This window comes from Nycticebus coucang, chromosome 6 (assembly GCF_027406575.1).
Source record: "Nycticebus coucang isolate mNycCou1 chromosome 6, mNycCou1.pri, whole genome shotgun sequence".
NCBI lineage: Eukaryota > Metazoa > Chordata > Mammalia > Primates > Lorisidae > Nycticebus > Nycticebus coucang.
This window is the reverse complement of record NC_069785.1, coordinates 2296079-2318674: the sequence shown is the minus strand read 5'-3', so window position 1 is coordinate 2318674 and position 22596 is coordinate 2296079. Positions and strand designations below refer to the sequence as shown.

General features: G+C 46.5%; 1 protein-coding gene across 3 annotated transcripts in view; it reads left to right on the top strand.

The window, feature by feature from the left end:
• TDRD9 (tudor domain containing 9) overlaps positions 1–22596 on the top strand; it is a 103611-nt gene that overhangs the window by 53747 nt on the left and 27268 nt on the right. For 2 of the 3 annotated variants that reach the window (XM_053595688.1, XM_053595689.1), the window contains exons 9-23: positions 2097–2161; positions 4112–4166; positions 4310–4394; positions 5229–5286; positions 7982–8086; positions 10561–10658; positions 11069–11200; positions 13172–13337; positions 13424–13487; positions 13560–13623; positions 13934–13978; positions 14768–14821; positions 18296–18412; positions 19822–19929; positions 21960–22060. In XM_053595688.1, the coding sequence (XP_053451663.1) occupies positions 2097–2161; positions 4112–4166; positions 4310–4394; positions 5229–5286; positions 7982–8086; positions 10561–10658; positions 11069–11200; positions 13172–13337; positions 13424–13487; positions 13560–13623; positions 13934–13978; positions 14768–14821; positions 18296–18412; positions 19822–19929; positions 21960–22060 (1317 nt within the window). The remainder of the gene's footprint in view (positions 1–2096; positions 2162–4111; positions 4167–4309; positions 4395–5228; positions 5287–7981; positions 8087–10560; positions 10659–11068; positions 11201–13171; positions 13338–13423; positions 13488–13559; positions 13624–13933; positions 13979–14767; positions 14822–18295; positions 18413–19821; positions 19930–21959; positions 22061–22596) is intronic. The other variant, XM_053595690.1, reaches the window with a different exon arrangement.

Genomic DNA, 22596 nt, shown 5'->3' with positions numbered 1-22596 from the left:
TTTTTTTTTTTTTTTAGTGTCTCACTATGTCACCCTCAATACAGTGCTGTGGTGTCACAGCTCACAGCAGCTTCAAACTCTTGGGCTTAAAGATTCTCTTGCCTCCTCTACTGAGGGCCATAAAGCGAGACTCTGTCTCTACAAAAAAAAAAAAAAAAAATTCTCTTGCCTCAGCCTCCCAAGTAGCTGGGATTATAGGTGCCCACCACAGTGCCTGGCTATTTTGTTGTTGTTGTTGTTGTTGTAGTTGTCATTGTTGTTTAGCAGGCCTGGGCTGGGTTGGAATCTGCCAGCCTCAGTGTATGTGGCCAGCACCCTACCCACTGAGTGATGGGTGCCGAGCCAAACTCCCACAAATTTGATGTCATTTAATGTTAGTGTGTTTAGATTTACCCAAATATATGTAATTTTATTTATTCATTATTTAATCTTGCATCTTAGACTTTTCAATTTTTATTTAGTTAAAAATTTTCTTATTTCACCCTTATTCTTTTTTTTTTTGAGACAGAGTCTCAAGTTGTCACCCTGGGTAGAATGCTGTGGCATCATAGTTCACAGCAACCTCCAACTCTTGGGCTCAAGCGATCCTCTTGCCTCAGTTTTCCTAGAGATGGGGTCTCCCTTTAGCTCAGGAGCTGAAGCTATCCACTTGTCTTGGCCTCTCAGAGTGCTGGGATTATAGGCGTGAGCCACCGCACCCAGAATCATCCTCTTTCCTGAAATAGGTTTTGTTAGGTATAAAATTTCTAGTTAGCTATGTATACTTCTCTTTTTACTTTTCCATTTTCTATTTTTTAATTTAAATAACTTTATTGACATGTAACTTACATATCATAGAATGTACTTATTTTTGTTATTTCCATATTTTGATGATATTTTCCCATAATTACTGGCTTTTGTTATTTTTATAGTTTTAGAGATAGTGTGTTACTCTGTCACCCAGGGTGGAGTGCAATGAGGTAATCATAGTTCACTGTAGCCTTGAATTCCCTGGGGCTCAAGCAATCCTCCCTACGCAGCCTCCCAAGTAGTTAGGATTATAGGCATGTGCTACCATGCCTGGCTGATTTAAATATTTTTCTTTTTCTAGAGATGGGGGTTTCACTGTGTTGCCCAGGCTTGTCTTCAACTCCTAGCCACAAATGATTCACACCTGGCCTGAAATTTCCCTCTGTATGTCAAGTAATACTTTCAAAGTCTGTTTTGTATGATCTTAGCCATTTTACTTTCCTGTGGTGGTATTTGCACAACAGATTAAAATTTCCATTTTTTTCTTTCTTTTTTTATTGTTAAATCATAGCTGTGTACATTAGTGCAATCAAGGAAAATTTCCATTTTTAAAAAAATTTCCATTCTTTTACCTTCAGTCTATTTGTATCTCTGAATCTAAAGTGTCTCCCATAGACAGCATGTTCTAAGTGGGATCATGTTTTTTAAATTAACAATCTCTGCCTTTTGATTGGATTTTTTAATCCATTTACATTTAACTTTATCATTTATATAGTTGAACTTATATTGGTCATTTTGCTTTTTCTATGTTTTTGTCCTTTTTGTTCCTCTATTTCTCTTTGATGGCTTTTTAGCATCCAATAAATATTTTGTGATATAGCATTTTATTATCCTTGCTGTTACTTTTACTTTTGGGTGTTTTTTTTTTTTTTTTTTTTGAGATTGGGTCTCGCTCTGTTGTCCAGTATGGAGTGCAGTGGCATAGTTGTAACTCACAGCAGCCTTGAACTCCTGGCTCAAGCAGTTCTCCTGCCTCGGCTTCTTAAATAGCTGGGATTACAGATGTGCCCCACCACACCTGGTTAATTTTTCTATTTTTTTGTAAAGATGAGGTCTTGCCATAATTGCTTAGGCTGGTCTCAAACTCCTGGCTTGAAGCAGTCTTTCCACTGTGGCCTCTCAAAGTGTTAGGATTATAGTCATAAACCATTGTGCCCAGCCAGGCCTGTGTTTTCTTATATAAAATGAGGGATATTACACTGTATGATCTGTAGGAGCCTTCTCAAATCAAAGTAATATTAGGATTCTAGAGAGGCAGGAACACTCACGACTTTGATTAACGTTTATGCACATCACATTTTTAACAGGAACAAGACCTGGTCGGGTGCCCAGTTTGTGTCGGAGCGAAGCAGTGTGTTGGTGTTTTTGCCAGGTGTGAATGTCATGATTTTGTAACCTGGAATTATAATACTCTGGATAGAGGCTAAGTTTGTGCCTAGCACACATATTATGAAAAATGGTATTCACCATATGTGTTTATTCTTTTTAAATATTAAGAATATTAACAAATGTGATTTTTAATTTGGCTTATAACCCTTGTCCTAAAATATTTCTTGTTGATAAATGAAGAGTTCTATGTTTTGAAGGCAATCTTTTCACCTTTAGAATTTCCAGTAAAATACTTGGCTTTCTTAAACTTGCATTTCATGTATGTGGTTGTAAATGTGATGTAATCATCATCAGTCTGCATTAAAAGCTTATTTAATAATATAAAACATACTGTTATTTAATACCATGAGAATCATCAGGGAAGTCTTTGAGTCCTTTTCTCAGTGTTTGTGAAATTAGGTTCTTAAAATACCTTTCTGATAAGATGAATTTATGTTAAATTGTACTTTTCCAAAATGGTTTAATTGCTTTAACAAGAACTGTAGATTGATGAAAGATTACATCAATAATTCAGGTATTTTCTGTTGTTGGAAGGTAATATATAAAATATAAACGTATTTGTGCTTACAGTTGTGGAGAACAAAAAGCTTGCAGCGAAAGTCGCATCTTTAATTTTGGAAGGCAGCCTGTGTTTCAGACTTCTGTCATTTTGGCTTAGGCTGATGTGGATTCATTTTATATGCAGGAAACAACCATTAGCTGATGGTGGTGTTAACATTTGCCCAATAAATATTTATCAAGTCACTACTCTGTGTGTGGTATCATATTAAAGAAAAAAAATTACCAAAGCAAAGCCACATTGATGTTAGTTTGAGAATACCACAGTGAGATACTTTTTAACTGCTAAACATTGCCCAAAGGAAATATTTATAAGTGATATTTTACACTTAGGTTTATTGTCTTTTTTATTTAGGTTTATGTGAATGCAAGTTTGCCATGTATTTATGTATTAACTGATGTTCTGTGAACAGTTCAATGTTGTTTTCCTGGGGCTGCTGTAACTAAGTGCCACAAACTGAATGGCCTGAAACAGCAGTCGTTTCTTCTCTCCCTGCACAACATCAGGGTGTCCCCAGGACAGACTCCTTGCGATTCTTGCTAGAATCCTTCCTGGTTTCTGGTGGTGGTCATCAGCCCCTGGCATTGCTTGGCTTGTGACAGCATGATGCTGTCTCTGTGTCTGTCTCTCTGTCTCTGTGACTGTCTCTGTCTCTGTGACTGTGTCTCTATCTCTCTCTGTCTCTGGGACTGTGTCAGTGTCTGTGTCTCTGTCTGTGTCTGTCTCTGTTGTCTGCGTGCTTTCTGCCTTCCTTCCTCCTTCCCTCCCTTCTTAGAAGGACACCAGTCATTCTGGATTAAGGGCCCACCCTGTTGCAGTCTGACATCACATTAATTAATCACACCTGTAATAAGGTCCCATTCTTAGTTATTGGGGTTAGTTAGGACTTCAGTGTTTCTTTTGAGGGGACAGGATTCAACCCACAGCAGACTTAAATGCTGATAATGCAGGCTTTATATGTTAGTAAACATTATTTAAACCTAATTTTAAAAGCTGGCATATCTTCATGACCAAGACTTTACAATGTATTGTTTTGATTTTAAAGATTTTGCGTGATCATTGTAGGAAATTTGGAAAAGCTGAGGGGGAATATAAATTTGCTCATACAGCCAGCACTTATAGGGAGTCACTGCTGTGGAAAGAAGGGAAGAGTATTCCCCTCCCCCATATTTTTGGACTACTACTAATTAATGTCTTTGTGCATTTATACCTGTGATTCCAGTAGACTTAGGTGCATAGGATAAAAAAGTAAAATAAAATGAATTGTTAGGGCCTTCTTTGAAAAAGATACAGTGACTTTAATGGTTGGCTTTTAGTAGTAAATATAGATTGGTTTATTCCCCTCCCCACTCATGCACTGTTTTTCTTCCCTAGGTCTGGGTGAAATAAACTATATGCATGAACTTCTCACAAACATGGTTCACAGAAGGTATTTTTAAAATTATATAACTATATTTTTACTTTTGAACCATTACATTGTTTCTGCCTTAAATAATTTTAGTTATCAATGAATAGTTTTGTATGTCATGTGTATCTGTTCTTTTTGGAGATTTTATTTTAACAATTTCTTAGATTACAGGTCTATCCGCTCCATTCAAGTGTGACTTTAGAAGAACAGAATAATGTATTTTTGAGTCCAGTCCCTGGGTACAGAAAGGTGAGAAAGCTTGGAAGACAAGTGCTAAGCACTTTAGGTAACTTTTTTTAGAGAATCTCCTGATGAAAAGTGTGAACATGTCAGCGTCTTTCTGTGGTGTGTTCTGTAGCCGGTAGGTCATCACTTAGATGCTTGCCTGACGAGCCAGGTATGTTATTATTTCCTCAGTTCAGAGATTGTGATGCCTTTGAGTTATTCTTTGACATGTTTCAAACTTGAGGATTGATCTGGGGTCCCTACTACTACTTCAGTGACTGGGGTAATGAGCCGTGTTCCCAGTCCTGCTTCAGGAGGATTCTTTGATCTCAGGTCATGTGTGGACAATGATGTCATCTTAACATGACCCTTTTAGAGCTGCTTAGGATGCCTGGGGACCCTGAGCTTGACTGCTCTCTTGAGTTCTGTGAGAATGTTTAGAGCTCTAGAACTTGCAGGGTAGGCAGCCTAGACCTTACAGGGTATTCTAGGGCAATTATAGGTTACAGCCCTTCTTCTGAATGTTAACCTGGTCATGCTTTTTGCCCCTGGACAATTCTGGGACTGCCCCAGATCTCCTGCGTCCAGGTCAGGAGCAGCTTCTCTTTGCCCTGTGTCTTGCCCTACTTGCTTTTCAGCACCTGCTGTGTTGTGTGTGGCTGGTTTTCCATACTTCAGGGGCTTCGTGATTATTTGTGACCTGTATAAGATAGAAAAATGTTAATTTCAAAATTTGAGTTCAGAATTTACATTAAGAAGCACTTAAATAATTTTTGAGCTGAAGAGTTTTTTTAAACTTGGTTAATGATGTCCAGAACATAGTGGGAATGTCAGCCTCTTTTCCTTGATGTTTGATAGATCATTCTGTCCACCAACATTGCAGAGAGCTCTGTCACGGTTCCAGATGTCAAGTATGGTGAGATGCTTCTTGTTCACCTCCCAACATAAACTGTAGTGTTGCACTTACAGGCTTCTTATTTCCCCTCTCCCTCCCCATCTCTTCCTGTTTTGGAGGAGAAAATCTAGAAAAGTAGATTCACATAGACTCTCCCATCCTTTCAGTTCACCTCTTCTTCCTCTGAGCCATTTTGGGACATGTCTGTGGGTGCTTCAAGGGGCCTGCGGGAAACACAGCTTTGGGCTGCCCAGGGAGAGCTCTGTGACTGGGTAGGTGCTGCAGAAGGAGCCCAGGATGCTCCTGTTCCCAAAGGCAGCTCAGAAGGGTACTGTGCCAACCCCAGGGCAAGCCAGGTGGTCGCCCTGCCTCTGCGTGCAAGCCCTGAGGTACTGTGAGAGCCACTTTGCTAGCTAGCTCTGCACCTACTTGCTCACACTTGGGAGCCTGACACGTGTGCCAGGCCCAGTTCTCAGTGCTGGGAGCACAGTGGTGGAAGAGACACAGCCCCAGTCCTCATGTGACTGCTCTGTGGGAGAGATCAGTGATTGGGAGGTAAAAACATATTTATAATTCAGGTGGAAAGAAACATTACATAGGAAAAGAAATCTGGGAACGGGTTTACAGATATTGAAAAGTGGTCTTTCCAGTAGCGTGATGTGGGGATACCTCCTTGAGGAAGTGACATTTCAACAAAGATCACGGTTGGTTGATTGGGCCATGCAAAAATGTGGTTCAGGCACAGGGGACAGGGTCGAGGAGCCATAGGACTACCAGCGTGGCTGGAGCGGTGACCAGGGCAGGAGGTAGTTGGCAGGTGTTTTGTGTCTGTGTTGGGGAAATAGCAGTAAGCAAAGCAGACTGAAGTTTTTGTCCCCATGATGTGTTCACGGGTGGCTATTGGAAAGATAAGCGATAAATAAGGTAAAGAAAAGGGTGGTGCCAGTGGCGCAGTGGGTGGGACATTGGCCCCATATACCGAGGGTGGTGGGCTCGAACCTGGCCCCAGCCAAACTGCAACAAAAAAATAGCCGGGTGTTGTAGTGGGCACCTGTAGTCCCAGCTACTCAGGAGGCTGAAGCAAGAGAATCGCTTGAGCCCAAGAGCTGGAGGTTGCTGTGAGCTATGACGTGATGGCACCCTATCCAGGGCGACAAAGTGAGACTCTGTCTTCAAAAAAGAAAAAGTAGTAAGTTACACATGATGGTGAATATAAGAAAAAGCAGGGGAGTGTGGGGCTGGGAGTAGTAGGGAAGGCATTTGAAACTGTAGGTAGCGTGTCAGGGAAGCAGAGGGTGACATTGAAGTTGTGCCCTGGAGGAGCATGTCAAATGTGACATGGGTCTCTTAACAGCCAGACTGAAGACTGGCCACAATAAGAGCAGTTTTGGTGGGGGCTCAAGAAAGAGCAGGGGAGGTGATCCAGGCACCAGTGAGGCCACATGGTGCTCTGGAGGTGCTGGGTCTTCTGCCGTAGGGGCAGAGGGAAGCTGGGGTGGGGGACCTGCTAGCGATCTCTGTGGGTGAGAGAAGGGTGCAGGTGAGGGTGCCCACACCCCTGTCACTGAGCACCTGAGGACAGGGCAGGCCTGTGAGGAGAGCAGGCAGACTCCAGCCACTTAGGGGGAGGTGGGAGAAGCACAGTGACCCGGAGGACAGGGCCTCGAGCTTTGGCCTGCTTTTCCTTCCCCGCCCCAGCTTGTGAGCTGTGTGGCAGGTGCAGGGCTGCCTTAGGCAGGGCTGTGACTGAGGCAGACAGCAGAGCAGAGTGAGAAGGGGGGGTCCCAGGCCTATGTGAGGGTGACTGCCCTGGTGGCTCATGCACTTGAGGTCAGGTATCAGGAGGGCAGCAAGGCCATGAGTGGCAGGTGTGAGAGGGACAGGTGCAGGTCCCCGTTGGCTGTGGTTGCTGGGAGAGGAAAGGCAGGAGTTCTGGTTGCAGGGACGGATGTTTCAGGTTGTGATCTAGGAGGGATCACTATTACAGAACAAGCGGAGGGGAGGTCTGTGATAGGAAGCAGGTAGTAAGTCGGGGAAAGGGCAGGGCTCAAGGGCTGAGAGGCTGAATGTGGCCATCTTTGTTTCAGTGGGTACTAAAATCATGGGGGTGGGTGGGAGGGAGGACTGGGGGGCCAGGTGCAGCCAGAGGCAGGAGGTTGCAGTGAAGATGCCTCCTGTTCCTGTAGGTTCAGCCAGGAGGGTGGGACAGAGGACAGCTCCGGTCTTCAGGGGACAGCTCCTTCCTGTAGACACACTGGAGGGGCCACAGGGCTTTGTCACCTGTGTTTTACAAATGAGGACACCGATGTGCAGGGAGACTCAGCTATGCATCCAGTCGCCCACTTCCCATATGGACACAGGGACACACGCAAAGACACGCAGGGACACAGACACAGGGCTGAATCCTGGCAGTCCAGCATAGGGGCTGTTCTGAGCTGCTGTTTTCATGTTACTTGTTAGGGTCAGTCCAGATGGGTCCTCCTTAAGGCACATTAGGTTTCACAGGCTGTGCATTCTTAATGCCCAGAGACCCCTTAGTCCTTAGCAAGGCAGCATGTGACTGACTCCCTGTCCTGGGCGGTGAGGGTGGCCCCCGTGCAGTGTGCCGTGTGCTCTCTCCTCTTCAGACCACACGCTTCATGCTGTTTTATCACTATGAACTGTGATTTATTACAGTGATCTCTTGGTGTTGACATTTCTTTTTTTCAAATGGCAGTTATAGATTTTTGTTTGACTAGAACTCTGGTTTGCGATGAAGATACAAATTATCAGAGTCTGCGACTGAGTTGGGCCTCTAAAACCAGTTGTAACCAGAGAAAAGGTAAGACACTTGTGTCCAAGCACGGTAGCATGTCAGTGGTGACACGGGGCTCAGTCAGGCTTCTTTCCCCTTCCTGAAAGCAGTTTTGGGCAGCAGCATCTCCCTGTCAGAGCAGCCCTTGCCCGCCCCTCCCATCCCGTAGGTCTTCATGTGTGACCCCTGACCCCAGGGTCTCAACATTGCCAGTCTTTCACAGTGAAATGAAAAAATTTTTGGTGTGTAGTCATGGGAGCCAAGTGGATCACTTATTACTTTTTGATAATCCTTTCTCTGATTTTTCTCTGAGTTTTGATCTTTTGAGGATTATTTTTCCTAAACTGGTTTTACAGAGTTCAGAGTTTGCCACGTCTTAGTGCATTTGGGGCAGATTAAGCTCTTATGTGGCGGGAGGTAGTGTCAGGGGACACAATTGTTTAGTGTGGCCTGAGAAATGGCTGTGGCTTCATTTTTTTGTTTTGTTTTTTGTTTTTTGAGACAGAGTCTCACTCTGTTGCCCAGACTGCATTGTGCTGGTGTCAGCCCAGCTCACAGCAGCCTCAAAGTCCTGGGCTCAAGGGATCCTCCTGCCTCAGCCTCCCAAGTAGCTGGGACTGGGGGTGCCTGCTGCAGCGACTATTTTTCTGTTTAGAGATGGGGTCTCAACATGGTTGAGTATACTTGTGTGGGTCTGTCTCTGGGCTCCTGAGTTTGCTTCCTTGGTCTGAATCTTTCCCTCCTCCAGGACATCATCCCTCCTCTCCCCATCATAGTATGAAATAGTCTGAGCCCCAAATAGAGTGCTGCTTCCTGCTTTAGTCTTCATTTTCAAGGAAAATGCTTTAGCTCTTCCAAGTTTTTTGCCCCTCCATGTAGATCCTAGAATAAATTGTCTGGATCTGAAAATGTTCCTTACAATCTTGATGGGAGTTGTGTTGGGGTCACTTTGTGGAGAACTGTCCCTGTCTTTGCTGAGCTGTCTGTGTGTTTGTCTCTGTCTGGGCCCTGCGCTTCCAGTGTTCCGATTTGGAACTTGTCATCAGGTTGAGAATGGCATTTGATCTGGAGAGGCAGTGAATGGCATTCAGTTTTGGTTTCTGCACATTCGTTACTGGAATCTAGAGCTGTGATTGCTTTTGTGTGTTAATCTTGTGTCCCGTGTCTTTGCCAAATTCACCCATAAGGTGCAGGAGGGTTTTTTGGTTGGTTTGGATTTCTTTGGGATTTTCTTTCTTTCTTTCTTTTTTTTTTTTTGAGGCAGAGTCTCAAGCTGTCACCCTGGGTAGAGTGCCGCGGTGTCAGAGCTCACAGCAACCTCTTGGGCTTACGCGATTCCCTTGCCTCCCAAGTAGCTGGGGCTACAGGTGCACGCCACAATGCCTGGCTATTTTTGGTTGCAGTTGTCATTGTTACTTAGCAGGCCCAGTTGGACTCGAACCTGCCAGCCTTGGTGCATGTGGCCAGCGCTCTACTTGCTGAGCTACGGGCACCGAGCTCTTTGGAATTTTCTTAGACTCTTCTGTCATTTGCACATAAGGTGGATGAGGAGGAGGTCCAGAGCCCCATGCAGTGTCCTGGCCATGAGGGGGCTGCTGGAGAAGGCCTGTGCAGGACAGAGCAGAAATCCAGACTCTGCTCAATCTTCCCCCACCCACAGGCAGGGAAGGAAAGCTCCCCAGGCTGCCCCTTTTCTTTTGAAGCTGGGTATTTATTAAGGACACCTGCCCTCCCTGGGCTCTGTCTCCATGGAAGGTGTCCTGTGTTAAGAGAGAAGGGTGAGTCACAGGAGGAAGTGGTTTGTGTCCTGGCTCCAGGCGCCCTGTGTGTCATCTCTCAGTTCTTGAATGGGAAGCGCTGGGTCTGGAGGGTGCAGGATGGGCAGGAACGCTGAGGTCTATGGAAGGGCCTGTCACCACCCTTGACCCGTGGTTAATGTGCATTTGCGGGAAATGCATGTTATTTGAAATGTTTGCTTTCTGTACCATGGCGGGCCAACGTGGCTTTCTTTAGAAGTATGCATTGGATTTTGTAATGTGGGTCAGTAAGAAGCTTGCACCTGGTCTTACTCTAATTTATTCTAATGTTTTAGCATAGAAGTTCTTATTTAGAATATGACTTTTTTTTTTTTTGAGACAGAGTCTCACTTTGTCACCCTGGGTACTGTGGCGTCATAGCTCACAGCAACCTCCAACTCTTAGACTCAAGCGATTCTCTTGCCTCAGCCTCCTGAGTAGCTGGAGTAGCTGGGACTATAGGCGTCCCCACAGTGCACAGCTATTTTTAGAGGCAGGGTCTCACTTTTGCTCAGGCTGGTCTCAACCATAGAATAAGACTAACTTATTTAGAATTCACTAACTTTTTCTAAGGTTTTAACTGACCCAGTCTGGTAGAAAATAATTAAGGTTTTTCTTAATTAATATTTAGTGGCTGTTCTTAAATACACCTCTGTGCTGATGTTAAGGTGGTTAATGCCCAGTGGTGGTGCCTGTCTCCTGCAGGCCGTGCTGGACGAGTGTCCCGAGGGTACTGCTACAGACTGATCCACAGGGACTTCTGGGACAACTCCATCCCCGATCATGTTGTTCCCGAGATGCTGGTAATTTGCTTTGGTTATTGTCAAAGTTAATTTTTCATAGAAAGAGTTTTTCCGAGCAGTCTAATATGATTTTGAGTGTCATACGATTTTGATTCCAGAAAGTCACTGTCTTACCTTCACTCTAGCCCCACATCAGCTTACAAGAGAGGCAGCCTCAGCTGCAGATGTGGCCTTCCCCACATCGTGTGTTCTTGACAAGGAGAATGTTGCCCTGTGTCTGGTTCTGAATAGAGTTGTCCTCAATGCTGCTGTTTTCTGTTTCCTTTGTAACTAATAGTTACAGGATCTATTTTTTGCTTGCTTTTTCTGTCCGTCCTCATCTCTCTTTGCTCTTTCTTCCACTCTCTTTGGTCATGTGAATCAGCCAACTGATTGAGTTATTATTTCTAAGTTTGTGTTGTTCTTTCCAGCGCTGTCCTTTGGGAAGCACAGTCTTGAAGGTGAAATTACTTGACATGGGTGAACCAAGAGCTCTGCTGGCAACTGCCCTCTCCCCTCCCCGTCTGAGTGACATTGAGCGCACGATCCTCCTGCTGAAGGAGGTAGGACTGGGATGCGTGTCAGTGCTGGATTTCTGGTAGGGAAGGGAACCTGAGATTCATTACGTGGGCATCTTCTGGGTATTGTGGCTGTTGGAGATGATCAGCGTGTCCTTGGAGGAGCGTGTGTGGTGAGCTGTGGTGGATTCCAGCCTGTTTGTGTTGTTAGACTGGGTCTTGCTGGAACTCACAGCCTCTGCTCTTTCCTCTCCCAACCCTCATGTTGTCAGTGGTTTGGGGTCAGAAGTCAGAGACAGTCTCAGAGCCCTGCTGTCCTGCTGGCTCCCTCTGTCTGTTCCTCCCCCACACTGGAGCTGCCTCCTCCTGTACTGGGTCCCCCCACTGGAGCTGCCTCCTCCCCTCCTGTGTACCCCCACTGGAGCTGCCTCCTTCCCTCCTGGGTCCCCCCACTGGAGCTGCGTCCTCCCGTCCTGGGTCCCCCCACTGGAGCTGCGTCCTCCCGTCCTGGGTCCCCCCACTGGAGCTGCCTCCTCACCTCCTGGCTTCCCCCCTGGAGCTGCCTCCTCCTGTCCTGGGTCCCCCCACTGGAGCTGCCTCCTCCCCTCCTGTCCTGGGTCCCCCCACTGGAGCTGCCTCCTCCCCTCCTGGGTCCCCCCACTGGAGCTGCCTCCTGCCCTCCTGGGTCCCCCCACTGGAGCTGCCTCCTGCCCTCCTGGGTCCCCCCACTGGAGCTGTCTCCTCACCTCCTGGCTTCCCCCCTGGAGCTGCCTCCTCCTGCACTGGGTCCCCCCACTGGAGCTGCCTCCTCCCCTCCTGTGTACCCCCACTGGAGCTGCCTCCTGCCCTCCTGGGTCCCCCCACTGGAGCTGCCTCCTCCCCTCCTGGGTCCCCCCCACTGGAGCTGCCTCCTGCCCTCCTGGGTCCCCCCACTGGAGCTGCCTCCTGCCCTCCTGGGTCCCCCCACTGGAGCTGCCTCCTTCCCTCCTGGGTCCCCCCCCTGGAGCTGCCTCCTCCCCTCCTGGGTCCCCCCACTGGAGCTGCCTCCTCACCTCCTGGCTTCCCTTCTGGAGCTGCCTCCTCCCCTCCTGGGTCCCCCCACTGGAGCTGCCTCCTTCCCTCCTGGGTCCCCCCACTGGAGCTGCCTCCTCCCCTCCTGGGTCCCCCCCCTGGAGCTGCCTCCTCCCCTCCTGGGTCCCCCCACTGGAGCTGCCTCCTCACCTCCTGGCTTCCCCCCTGGAGCTGCCTCCTCCCCTCCTGGGTCCCCCCATTGGAGCTGCCTCCTTCCCTCCTGGGTCCCCCCACTGGAGCTGCCTCCTCACCTCCTGGATCCTGGAGACCCTGCTCTCCTGCTTTGGGTCCTTTGACCCCACACCTGAGTCATGCTCTGCCCTTGAAACTGCCTTCAAGGACTTGGGACAAGATGTATCTCAGTGTACACACACAGTATTTTCTGGGGCTGTGGACATTCTGCTTCTAACTCTCAAAGTTGAGAATGACTCTGGTGTTTTACCTGGGAGTATATGAGCCACACTTGGGTTTCTGTGAAACATACTGTGTCAAGGTAAGGAAATTTTTTCCCATACGTAATTACTAAGTTCTTGTTGTGAGTGGGTCACTGTGATGTGGTTGTTGGTGTCCTTTGTTTAGTGCTGTGCACGAATATCCGGTAAATGGTGCATTAAGTAGATTTGTAGATGTGTTCTTGGGGGTTACATCCTTGTATCAAACTTAAAAAAAATTAGTAAGCTGTTTTCTAAGTTTCAAGAACGAATTAAAAACATTTTTTTTGTTTGTTTAGCAGCCCTGGTGTACGGGGCTGGCATTCTAACCACTGAGCTATGGGCACCCTAAAAACAATTTTTTTTGAGGCATCAATCTTTCATAAGTTGGCTTTAGATGTGTTTTAGAACCTTATCTACCAAAATTTGGTCTTTATTTTTTGTTTTGGACTTTCTGCCTTAAAAGTATGAGTGAGTCTGTGCTTGCTAACAGCACTCACTTTATTTTATGAAGGTTGGAGCACTTGCGGTCAGTGGACAGAGGGAAGAAGAGAACCCCCACGATGGGGAGCTGACCTTCCTGGGGAGAGTCTTAGCCCAGCTCCCTGTCAGTCAGCAGCTCGGCAAGCTCATCGTCCTCGGACATGTGTTTGGATGTCTAGATGAATGTCTGATTATAGGTGAGTGTGAGAAGGAGGAAATGCTGAGGAGGGCTTACAAAGCACTGCTCCAGCAAGCTTACATCCTCTGTGTTTTCTGTTTTTAGCGGCAGCTCTCTCTTTGAAGAATTTTTTTGCAATGCCTTTTCGGCAGCATCTCGATGGATACAGGTACTTAGGATTCATACTTTGAAGTGCCACTTTGTTTCTGACGCTGAATGACATTTTGTTATCTGTTTATAGGAACAAAGTGAATTTCTCTGGCAATAGTAAGAGTGACTGTATTGCATTGGTTGAGGCGTTTAAAGTAAGTTTCCTGTTGGGTGACCTACAGAAGCATCTACTACAGACTGTTAGCCCATTTTCATACGATGCCCTTGTTGGGTGGAGAGAGAAAATGCTTTCTCTCAGGGAGGTGTCGTTAAGGCTGCTGGTGTCCAACATTAAATAAACAAACTGTGCTGGGGGTAGTGAGTTGGGGCAGGAGGCCAGTTTTATGGAGTTGATGGAAAGCATTACATTTGTAAATTGCCTATGGTCATAATGTGTTGAAAGTGGACTTGAGAAAATTCACATAGCCAGTACGTTATTTTGAAGCTCCAGATCCTCTGTTGCAGATGTGGCGGGCCTGCAGGCACCGAGGAGAGCTGCGGCACCCGAAGGTTGGTGGGCTGGGCTGGGCTGGGCTCTCTGGGGGCCCCAGGTGGAGAGGGCAGGCTCTGCTTGGTCGCTGCCCACCAGCATGACTGGCCGGCACCAGCGCCGTGGTCACTGAAGACAGTGCTCGCTGTCCAGAGGCACAGGCTGTGACCGCAGCAGCCCGGTCCTTGGTTGTCAGTCGCCCTTCTGGGGAGGCAGCTGCAGGGCCGCCTTGCCTGTGGGTGGCGAGCAGGGCTTATTGGTTCCAAGTTAAGAGCCCTGCATGCAGCCTTTGCTTTTATTATTTTCAGATAAATTTTGGGTAATGGCTTAACAGAAACTTGACCTGTTGGCCTTCTGTTTCTTTTGGTCAGGCTTTGTTCTTTTCCTTCTCAACTGATTAAAAGGCTGTTTTTAGGTCTGTGTTTAGATGTGCTGCATCTGGATGTGTCTGTACCAGTAAGATGTGGGTCTCTGCATAGTTGCCATTCACAGAGTCGGGCGCACTGTGGCCCTCGTTGGTGTGTACACTCCATTCCTACCATAATCCAGGTGTTTGAACCTTTAATTTTTGGGACAGGTGAACTCCTAAGAAGAGTTTCTGTATAATGTTTGTGGTTGGGACCTGTGGTTTTTGCCTTCAGTGTGAAGTTGGTTGCACCTGGAGAAGGAACATCTCGGTCAGCTTGAAGTTCAGAGGCACAGTGCTTCGAAGTCATCAGGAGATTTTTAGATGGGACAGGTATTATTGTAGCAAATGAAACTCTAATTATTACCTTAATATTGAATATTATGCTTTTATGTATTTAAAGGATGAACTTGACTGGGGACGGTTAAATTACATTCAAATCAAGAGAATTAGAGAGGTGAGTTAAACTTTTTGACTACATGGATGCAAATAGAGTTGAGTTATCAAGTGTTCATTAACCACCAACAACACAGGGTAGTGATGAGTATTGCAAGAAGCAGGTTCCTGTCTCCTTCCAGCTTCAGGAGGCATGTCTGGGGTGTCTGCACCTGGTTGCATGGTAATTACTTATGTTTATAACAAATGCTCTTTTTCAAGTTAAGGAATTTTTTCCCTCCATATGCAGCATAGTCATGTGAAATGTTTTTTCAGGATGTCCTGAGATAGACGTGGGGTCTTTTTTTTTTTAACCCATTAAAACAGTCGTTCATCACTTACTGATGAGGATGCATTCTGAGAAATATGTCGATTGGTGATTTTGTTGTGCAGATACCACAGAGGGTGCTTAACACAGCTGGGGTGGGATGGCCCCACACAGCTGGACTGTGGGCCTGTGGCTCCTGTGCAGCACCTGTGTGGTATGTTACTGAGCTGAATGCTATGCACACAGAGTGAGTCTTTGTGTTTCTAAACATAGAAAAGTCACCATGGCAAGATGATGACAGATACACAGTGGCCACCTGCGTAGGGCACCCACTGTACTGTCACTGCAGGCCGTAGGCCTGGACGTTGCTATGGGTGAGTGAGTGAGTGAGAGGTGAGTGAATGTGAGGGCCTGAGCCTAGGACATTGCAGGTCCCACTGCAGACTTAATGAGCACTGTCCGCTTAGGCTACACTAAACTGATACTTTTTTTTTTCCTTCAGTAACAAATTAGCCTTGGCTTACTTGTTTATATTACAAACTTTTAAATAGATTTTTAACTTTTTGACTCTTTTGTAGTAACACTTAGCTTAAATTAAATACATACTATATAGCTGTATAAATTCTTTTTTTACATCCTTATTCTATAAGCCTTTCTGTTTAAAAATTTTTTAATTTTTAAACTTTTTTGTGAATTTTACATTACCCTAGGCCTACACAGGGTCACAGGGTCACCGCTGTCAGTGGCAAGTCTGCCCCCACGTCTTGCCCTGCGGGAATGTCTTCAGGGGCAGTGTCAGGGCACCTCTGTGTAAGGCTGTTTTATAGTTGACTTTTTTTTTTTTTTTTTGAGATAACATCAGACTCTATTGCCTGGGTAGAGTGAACTGATGTCATCACAACTCACTGCAGCTTCAAACTTCTGGGCTCACACAATGCTTCTGCCTCAGCCTTCTGTTTAGATGATACTAAAGGAGCCCATGTGATGGCTAATTTTTCTTGTTTTTGTAGAGACAGGGTCTTGCTGTGTTGCTCAGGCTGGTCTCAAACTCCTGGCCTCAAGTGATCTTTTTACCTTAGATGTCTAGAATGCTGGGATTATAGATGTCAGCTACTTCACCCAGCTACAGTTTTTAAAAATAGAAGGAATACACCCTAAAAGCATAGTATAGTAATTACCAGTAACCAGTAACATAGTTGTTTATCATCGTCAAGAGCAGTTGTCTGTCAATCTACTTGGGGGATTGGTTCCAGGTCTCCTGAAAATGCCCAAATCCAGGCACACTCAAGCCCTACCCTTGACCCAGTAGAACCCATGAAAATTAGCCTCGGCTTACTTGTTTACATTAGTAAACAAGGCCGTCCCTATACTTGGGTTTCACATCCCTATACTTGTATTTTCAATCTTCAAAGATTCATGTATAAGTGCAACTGAAAGATTCATGTATAAGTGCAACTGTGAAGTTGAAATCCATGTGATTCAAGGGTCAGCTGTGTTTTATAGGATACACACTGGAGGTGCTAGAACTTTACGTGACTGGCACCAGGATTGCCACAGACATGTTAGGATGCACTGTGCTGTCTGCTGTGCCCCTGAATGGGGAGTGTGCGGCTCCGGAGTGACTCTGCGGGTCACCTGCTCTTGGTGCCGTCACTGACTGAGGTGCTGTGAGCGCCTGACCCTGCACAAAGCCACGTAACGGGTGTCCTGCTGCAGACTCAACCTGTATCTTGGAAGAAACTGCTGGATTACAGTATTTTCTTTCAAAGCATTGCTGGGTTCTGATTACCAGTATTTTCTCTGGAATTTTTGCCTCTATCATAGATGACACTGGCTTGTGGTTGTGTGTGTGCTCACGTGTGTACGACACTGGGTCATGTGTGCTCACGTGTGCATGGTGCTGGGTCATGTGTGCTCACGTGTGTACGACACTGGGTCACGTGTGCTCACGTGTGCATGGTGCTGGGTCATGTGTGCTCACGTGTGTATGGCACTAGGTTGTGTGTGTGCTCACGTGTACAGCAGTAGGTTGACGAGTAGGGAGGGTCACGTTTTTCTTATCTATGATTTCTTTTTGTGCTGCTATCTTTTTTGACTCAAGGATTTTTTTTTTTTTTTTTGAGACAGAGTCTTACTCTGTTGCCATGGGTAGAATGCCCTGGCATCATAGCTCACAGCAGCCTCAAACTCCTGGCTCAAGAGGCTCTCTTGCCTGTGCCTCTGAAGTAGCTGCGACTGTAGGTGCCTGCCACAATGCCTGGCTAATTTTTCTGTCTTTAGTAGAGATGGAGTCTTGCTCTTGCTTAGGCTGGTCTCGAACTCCTGAGCTCAAGGGATCCTCCCACCTTGGCCTCCCTGAGCGCTAGGATTACAGCTGTGAGCTACTGCATCCAGCCTAACTCAAGGATTTTTAAGTTTTTGGTAGTTTCCAGGTAGAAAGAACTGGTTTTAAAAATCTCTTTTTTATTAATTTCTGGTTTTATTGCTTTTTAGTAGAGAAAGTGGCATACCTTTAATTTTTAACGTCAGTTGTGTGTGGTCCAGTCTCAGGGAAGATTTCAGTGTTGTAGGCGTGCATAGGTGAGTGTCTGAGTAGACCCCTTTCTTTCTCCAGGCCCAAGGCTCCCCTTGGGAGTTGGTTGTTGTGTTTCTCTGTCCTTCCAATTCTTTTTAGTTATTTTCTCTGTACTTGTTCACACGTGTGATTATACCTTTTTACTTTCTGTAATTTATTGAGATAATTTTGTGGTGACTAAACTTATGATCAGCTTGTGGGTCATCAGAGTTATGTGTCTCCTGTGTGTACATCTGAAGTTTGGCACTCTGGAACAGTTCTTATCACAGCTGCATATTGGTCCCTTCCCTTTGGAAAGGCTGTCTGGCTGTTGGCCACTTGCCCTGTCTGTGGTCACTGCAGCAGTGCCTGCTTGTGGCAGGGCCTGGGGAGGGCTGGTTTGCTGCTCTGCCCTCCTGGGGGTCACAGCTGCATGCACACTGCATCCATCAGGGGTGCCAGTTTGTGAATGGGGACCATGAAGCAGGGATGGTTTCCTCTTCTGGTATTTTGTTAGTGTTGATTGCTTTTCCATTTCTTACTGTTTAATCTTTAATAAGATGATGCCAATAGCGGCAGTGTTTCATCTCATGGATGTTAACACTTAATTTCCAGAGTTTTCAGTGTTCTGATAACATACTGCTTTCAGACGTCAGATTTCAGTGTGTTCCTAGGTGGCTGAATTGTATGAAGAACTGAAGAATAGAATCTCACAGTTCAATATGTATGTGGATTCTCGGCGACCTGTCATGGACCAGGAGTACGGATATAAGCAGCGGTTCATCCTACAGGTGAGCGAGCTGCCTGGACTCTTTTTAACGGACTCTTTTTGCTTACCAGGGCCTGTGGTTGAGAAAGGGCTTACTCTGCTTTTTCAGATACTGCTCTTTGGTACCAGCTATGCCTCGAGAGAAGTTTCAGGTCCACAGTGTTCACATTGTGTTTGAGAATCAGGAAAAATTATTTTTTTTTTGGAGACAGAGTCTCACTCTGTTGCCCTGGGTAGAATGCCGTGGTGTCACAGCTCACAGCCACCTCAAACTCCTGAGCCCAAGTGATCCTCCTGCCTCAGTCTCCCGAGTAGCTGGGACTATAGGCACCTGCCACAACACCAGCTAGTTTTTCTATTTTTTAGAGATGGGTTCTCCGTCTTGCTCAAGCTGGTCTCAAATTCCTGAGCTGAGGCATTCCACCTGCCTTGGCCTCCTGGAGTGCTAGGATTATAGGCGTGAGCTACTGTTCCTGGCCTAGGAAGAATTCTTGACTTTGTTCTTTGTGTCCTTAAGTCGATTTATTTATTGACCGCTAAGTGTTTATGATTTATTTTGCTTATTTACTGGATTCAGACAATTTCTCATTTCTAGGGAAGTGTTTGTATAGAGCAGCAGCTGTTGTCATCACTTCAGGAGTGATCTTGTTGTTTTAGATTTTAAGGAAGTGAAAATGCTCTTAACCAGCGGTTCTTAACCCGTGGGTCGTGACCCACAGAACTATATCAAAGGGCTGTGGCATTAGGAAAGTTGAGAACCCCTGCTCTTAATGTTCAGGGTATATAGCTACTCTCTAACACTGAAAATATTATTTTAACTTTGAGGTTGTAGATTCTGATCACTAGGAGGCAGATGGCAGCTCACAGGAACTTTGTGGAAGGAATGTGTCCTGGCAGGTGGAGGATGCTTCTGCTGCAGGATTTGGAGGAGGGCTGCTGATGTGTACAGGATGGGGTGCTAGTGAGTGCCTATGGACTGGGGTGATGGGAAGGTGAGCATCTCTCTAGGTATAAAATTGCCTTAGGCTAGGGGAGTGTGTGAGGAAGGGACTCTTTGCAGAATACCTTTCAGAGGGGACTGTTGTGTGCCATTCTGCCGCCTCGAGTCTCAGTGTCCCAAGTGGAGTTTTACCTGTACATCTCAGAGAGTCCTGGACCGGTAGTCCTGTGCCAGGGAGAAGGTGGAGAAAGTTGCCCAGCCCTGGGAACTCTGTGTGTGAGATTGTTAGTATCATTGTGGAACCCACTGGTGTCTCCTGAACCTCATTCTGAGAAGTGCTCTGGCTATTTTAAAGAAGGTCTTGACATAACGTACTTCTGCTCAGTGAGTGAGAGGTCCGGTGCCCATCTATACATCTATAGATTAGTGGGCTGGTGAGAATAACTGCTGAAATAATGTTGCTCCTTCATGAAAATAAGTTTCTTTTCCAGGTTGTATTGGCTGGTGCTTTTTATCCAAATTACTTCACTTTTGGGCAGCCTGACGAGGAGATGGCTGTGCGGGAGCTGGCTGGCAAAGACCCAAAGACAACCATTGTGGTAGGTGCTGAGGGCGAGCTGCCCTTCCTGGGTGTAGAGGAGCCGTGGGTTTGCACGTGGGGCTTCCTGTGAGTGTGGCCAGTGCAGAGTGCTCTGACCCCTGACTTTGTGATCCTGTGAGTGCTGCCGGCCTCCCCAGAGGGCCTGTTAGGCTGGTTTGGCCTCTTCAGACAAGTTTGTTTGTCCCTGAGGCCTTGCCTCCCTCTTACAGACCTGGCCTTAGGGAAGCTTTGAGGATTCATGTGTGTGTGGCTGATGCCATTTGAGTATGTGCTATTTCGAAGGATGTAAGACAATTTTTCATAAGTTTGAAAACATTTTGTTACTTAACTTCATTTCACACACAAAAAATGTTATTGTCAGTAGCTTAGGTCCCCAACCTGGGTGCCCAGAACCATGAAGAGAGTGTGTATTTTATTTATTATTTGTACGTTCAGATTTGAGGGCCCCCACTGGATCTGAGCTAGGAGGTGTGGCCTGGAAGTCAGCTGTAAGTGCTCTGGGTGACTCTTGCCAGCCTCCAGCACTGACCACTGGGCCAGCGTCTGCAGGCCTTTCAGGCTGACGGCTCGAGCAGCAGGGCTGTGCAGTGGGTTGTGAGACATCCCGTATCCGTAAAGGGGTGAACCGCACTCAGATCAGGGTCTGGCGTGCTGCGCACTCAGGCCAGGCTGCTCTCACTGTGCTGAGTGTTCCCACTGTCACAGAGGGGTCACAGGTGACTGCCGCGTGCAGGCAGAGACCTCTGGGGAGCCCTGAAAGGAGCTCTTGCTCATGCTGGAGACAAGCAGCTGAGATTGGTCTGTGTCCATGGAAGGGATTTTAATTTAAAGCTGCCTTTGGCCATCAGGCCATCAGGCTCCTTGGCTGCTGCCTCTCTCACTCCTTGGTCCTTTGGTGGGGCTCTTCCTCCAGCTCTGCACTGGGGAGGGTCCTATGAGGCTCTCCTCAGACAAGGGGCAATGCCCACCTCCTGGCCATGGTGACGGCACCCGGGGGCTGAGAGTCAGCTGTGTGTGTCATGGAAGTTGCTTTGTAGCTGTTCATGCCTCACTATTGGAGAGGCCATATGTCACCGTTGTTGTTCTTCTCTGAGCCTCACACTGATCTTTTCAGCTGGATCATCCTTATTTCATGATGTAGCAGTTGAGTCTTATGGCCACCCTGTAACCTGCCTAAGGAGACACTTGGCTCCAGCAGGTGTCAGGATTTGAGCTTAGGCCTGAGCCCCAGCCATGCCTTCATTTGCCTGCTGTGGGTCCCTGACATAGGCAGGCCTGGTCGCTGAGCAGGGCCCCACGCAGGGCCACAGGTGGCAGATGTCATCCTGGCTCAGGAGAGGTACTGAGTGTGAGAGAGCTCTGCAGCGGTGCCGTGGGCGGGTTCCTTCTGCTCCAGTGCTGTGAAACACTCCCTCCTCTGATTAGCTCATTCTCATTTATTTTCTGTAGAAATATTATGTTTTTGACACATTGACTGCCACACACACAAAAGAACATTTTTCTTTGGAGCCATGGTATTTTATTATGAAAATAGAATAAAAACTTTGAAAACAAAACTATCCTAAAATATACATCAATAAAAAGTAATATAAGTTCTTAATAACAAATAACAGGTGCCAAGAGGTTATGATGTACAGTGTGACTAAATGCTTGCGAGTTAAGAAAAAAGTAATATAAAACGTGAAAATTAGCAATGTCAAAAGTAATGTGAAAGCTTAAAAAAGTAGTTCACAGTGGCAGTTAATGTGCTAAAAATGTATTTAGTTAGCTTGATTATTTTCAGGTAAACCAAAACAGAAGTAAAGAAATCTTAATTTTTCTGTGTTAGACTGCAAGGCTACTTTAATGGGGTAAGAATTAGCCTTTATTTAACAATTATTATTAAAACTTAGTCATATGTTACATGTCATTAAGCCTTTCAGTACACTGGTCTCTGGAATCCGTATGACAGTGAAGTGGGTTTCACAATCGGTGGCTGCTCCGAGCTTGTTGTGTCTCCACTGCTCTAACCTCTGTTCTGTGTTGCAGCTGAAGCACATCCCGCCCTATGGCTTCCTCTACCACAAGCAGCTGCAGTCCCTCTTCAGACAGTGTGGGCAGGTGCGCTCCATCGTGTTTGATGGTGCCAAGTAAGTAGTGTCATTGTAACCAGTGGCCATTAGGAAGGAGGCACAGTGCTAATGAGTTTGCATGTGCTGCTTCTCAGAGCCAGCTACATGTGTAAGCAGGAGGGTCTTCACACGGAGCATTGTTTTTCTTTTTTTTGGCCGGGGCTGGGTTTGAACCCGCCACCTCCAGCATATGGGGCTGGCGCCCTGCTCCTTTGAGCCACAGGCGCCGTCCTTTTTTTTTTTTTTTTTTTTTTTTGTTGTCGTTGCAGTTTTTTGGCTGGGGCTGGGTTTGAACCTGCCACCTCTGGAATATGGGGGCTGGCGCCCTGCTCCTTGGGCCAGGAGCTCCTTGGGCTCCTTCCACCGCCTGGAACACTGGTTTATCTTACTGTCAGTAGCAGTTTGTCTTTCTTCTGACTAGGTAACCTCCTAAAGGAGCTGAGCTGTGTGGCCAGTGGTCGGGTGGCCACTCCGTGCTGTGCTCGTCACTTTACCATGCTGTCCCCAGAATTTCTTTGTGAGTCACTATAGTCAGTTACTTTGTAGGCCCGAAG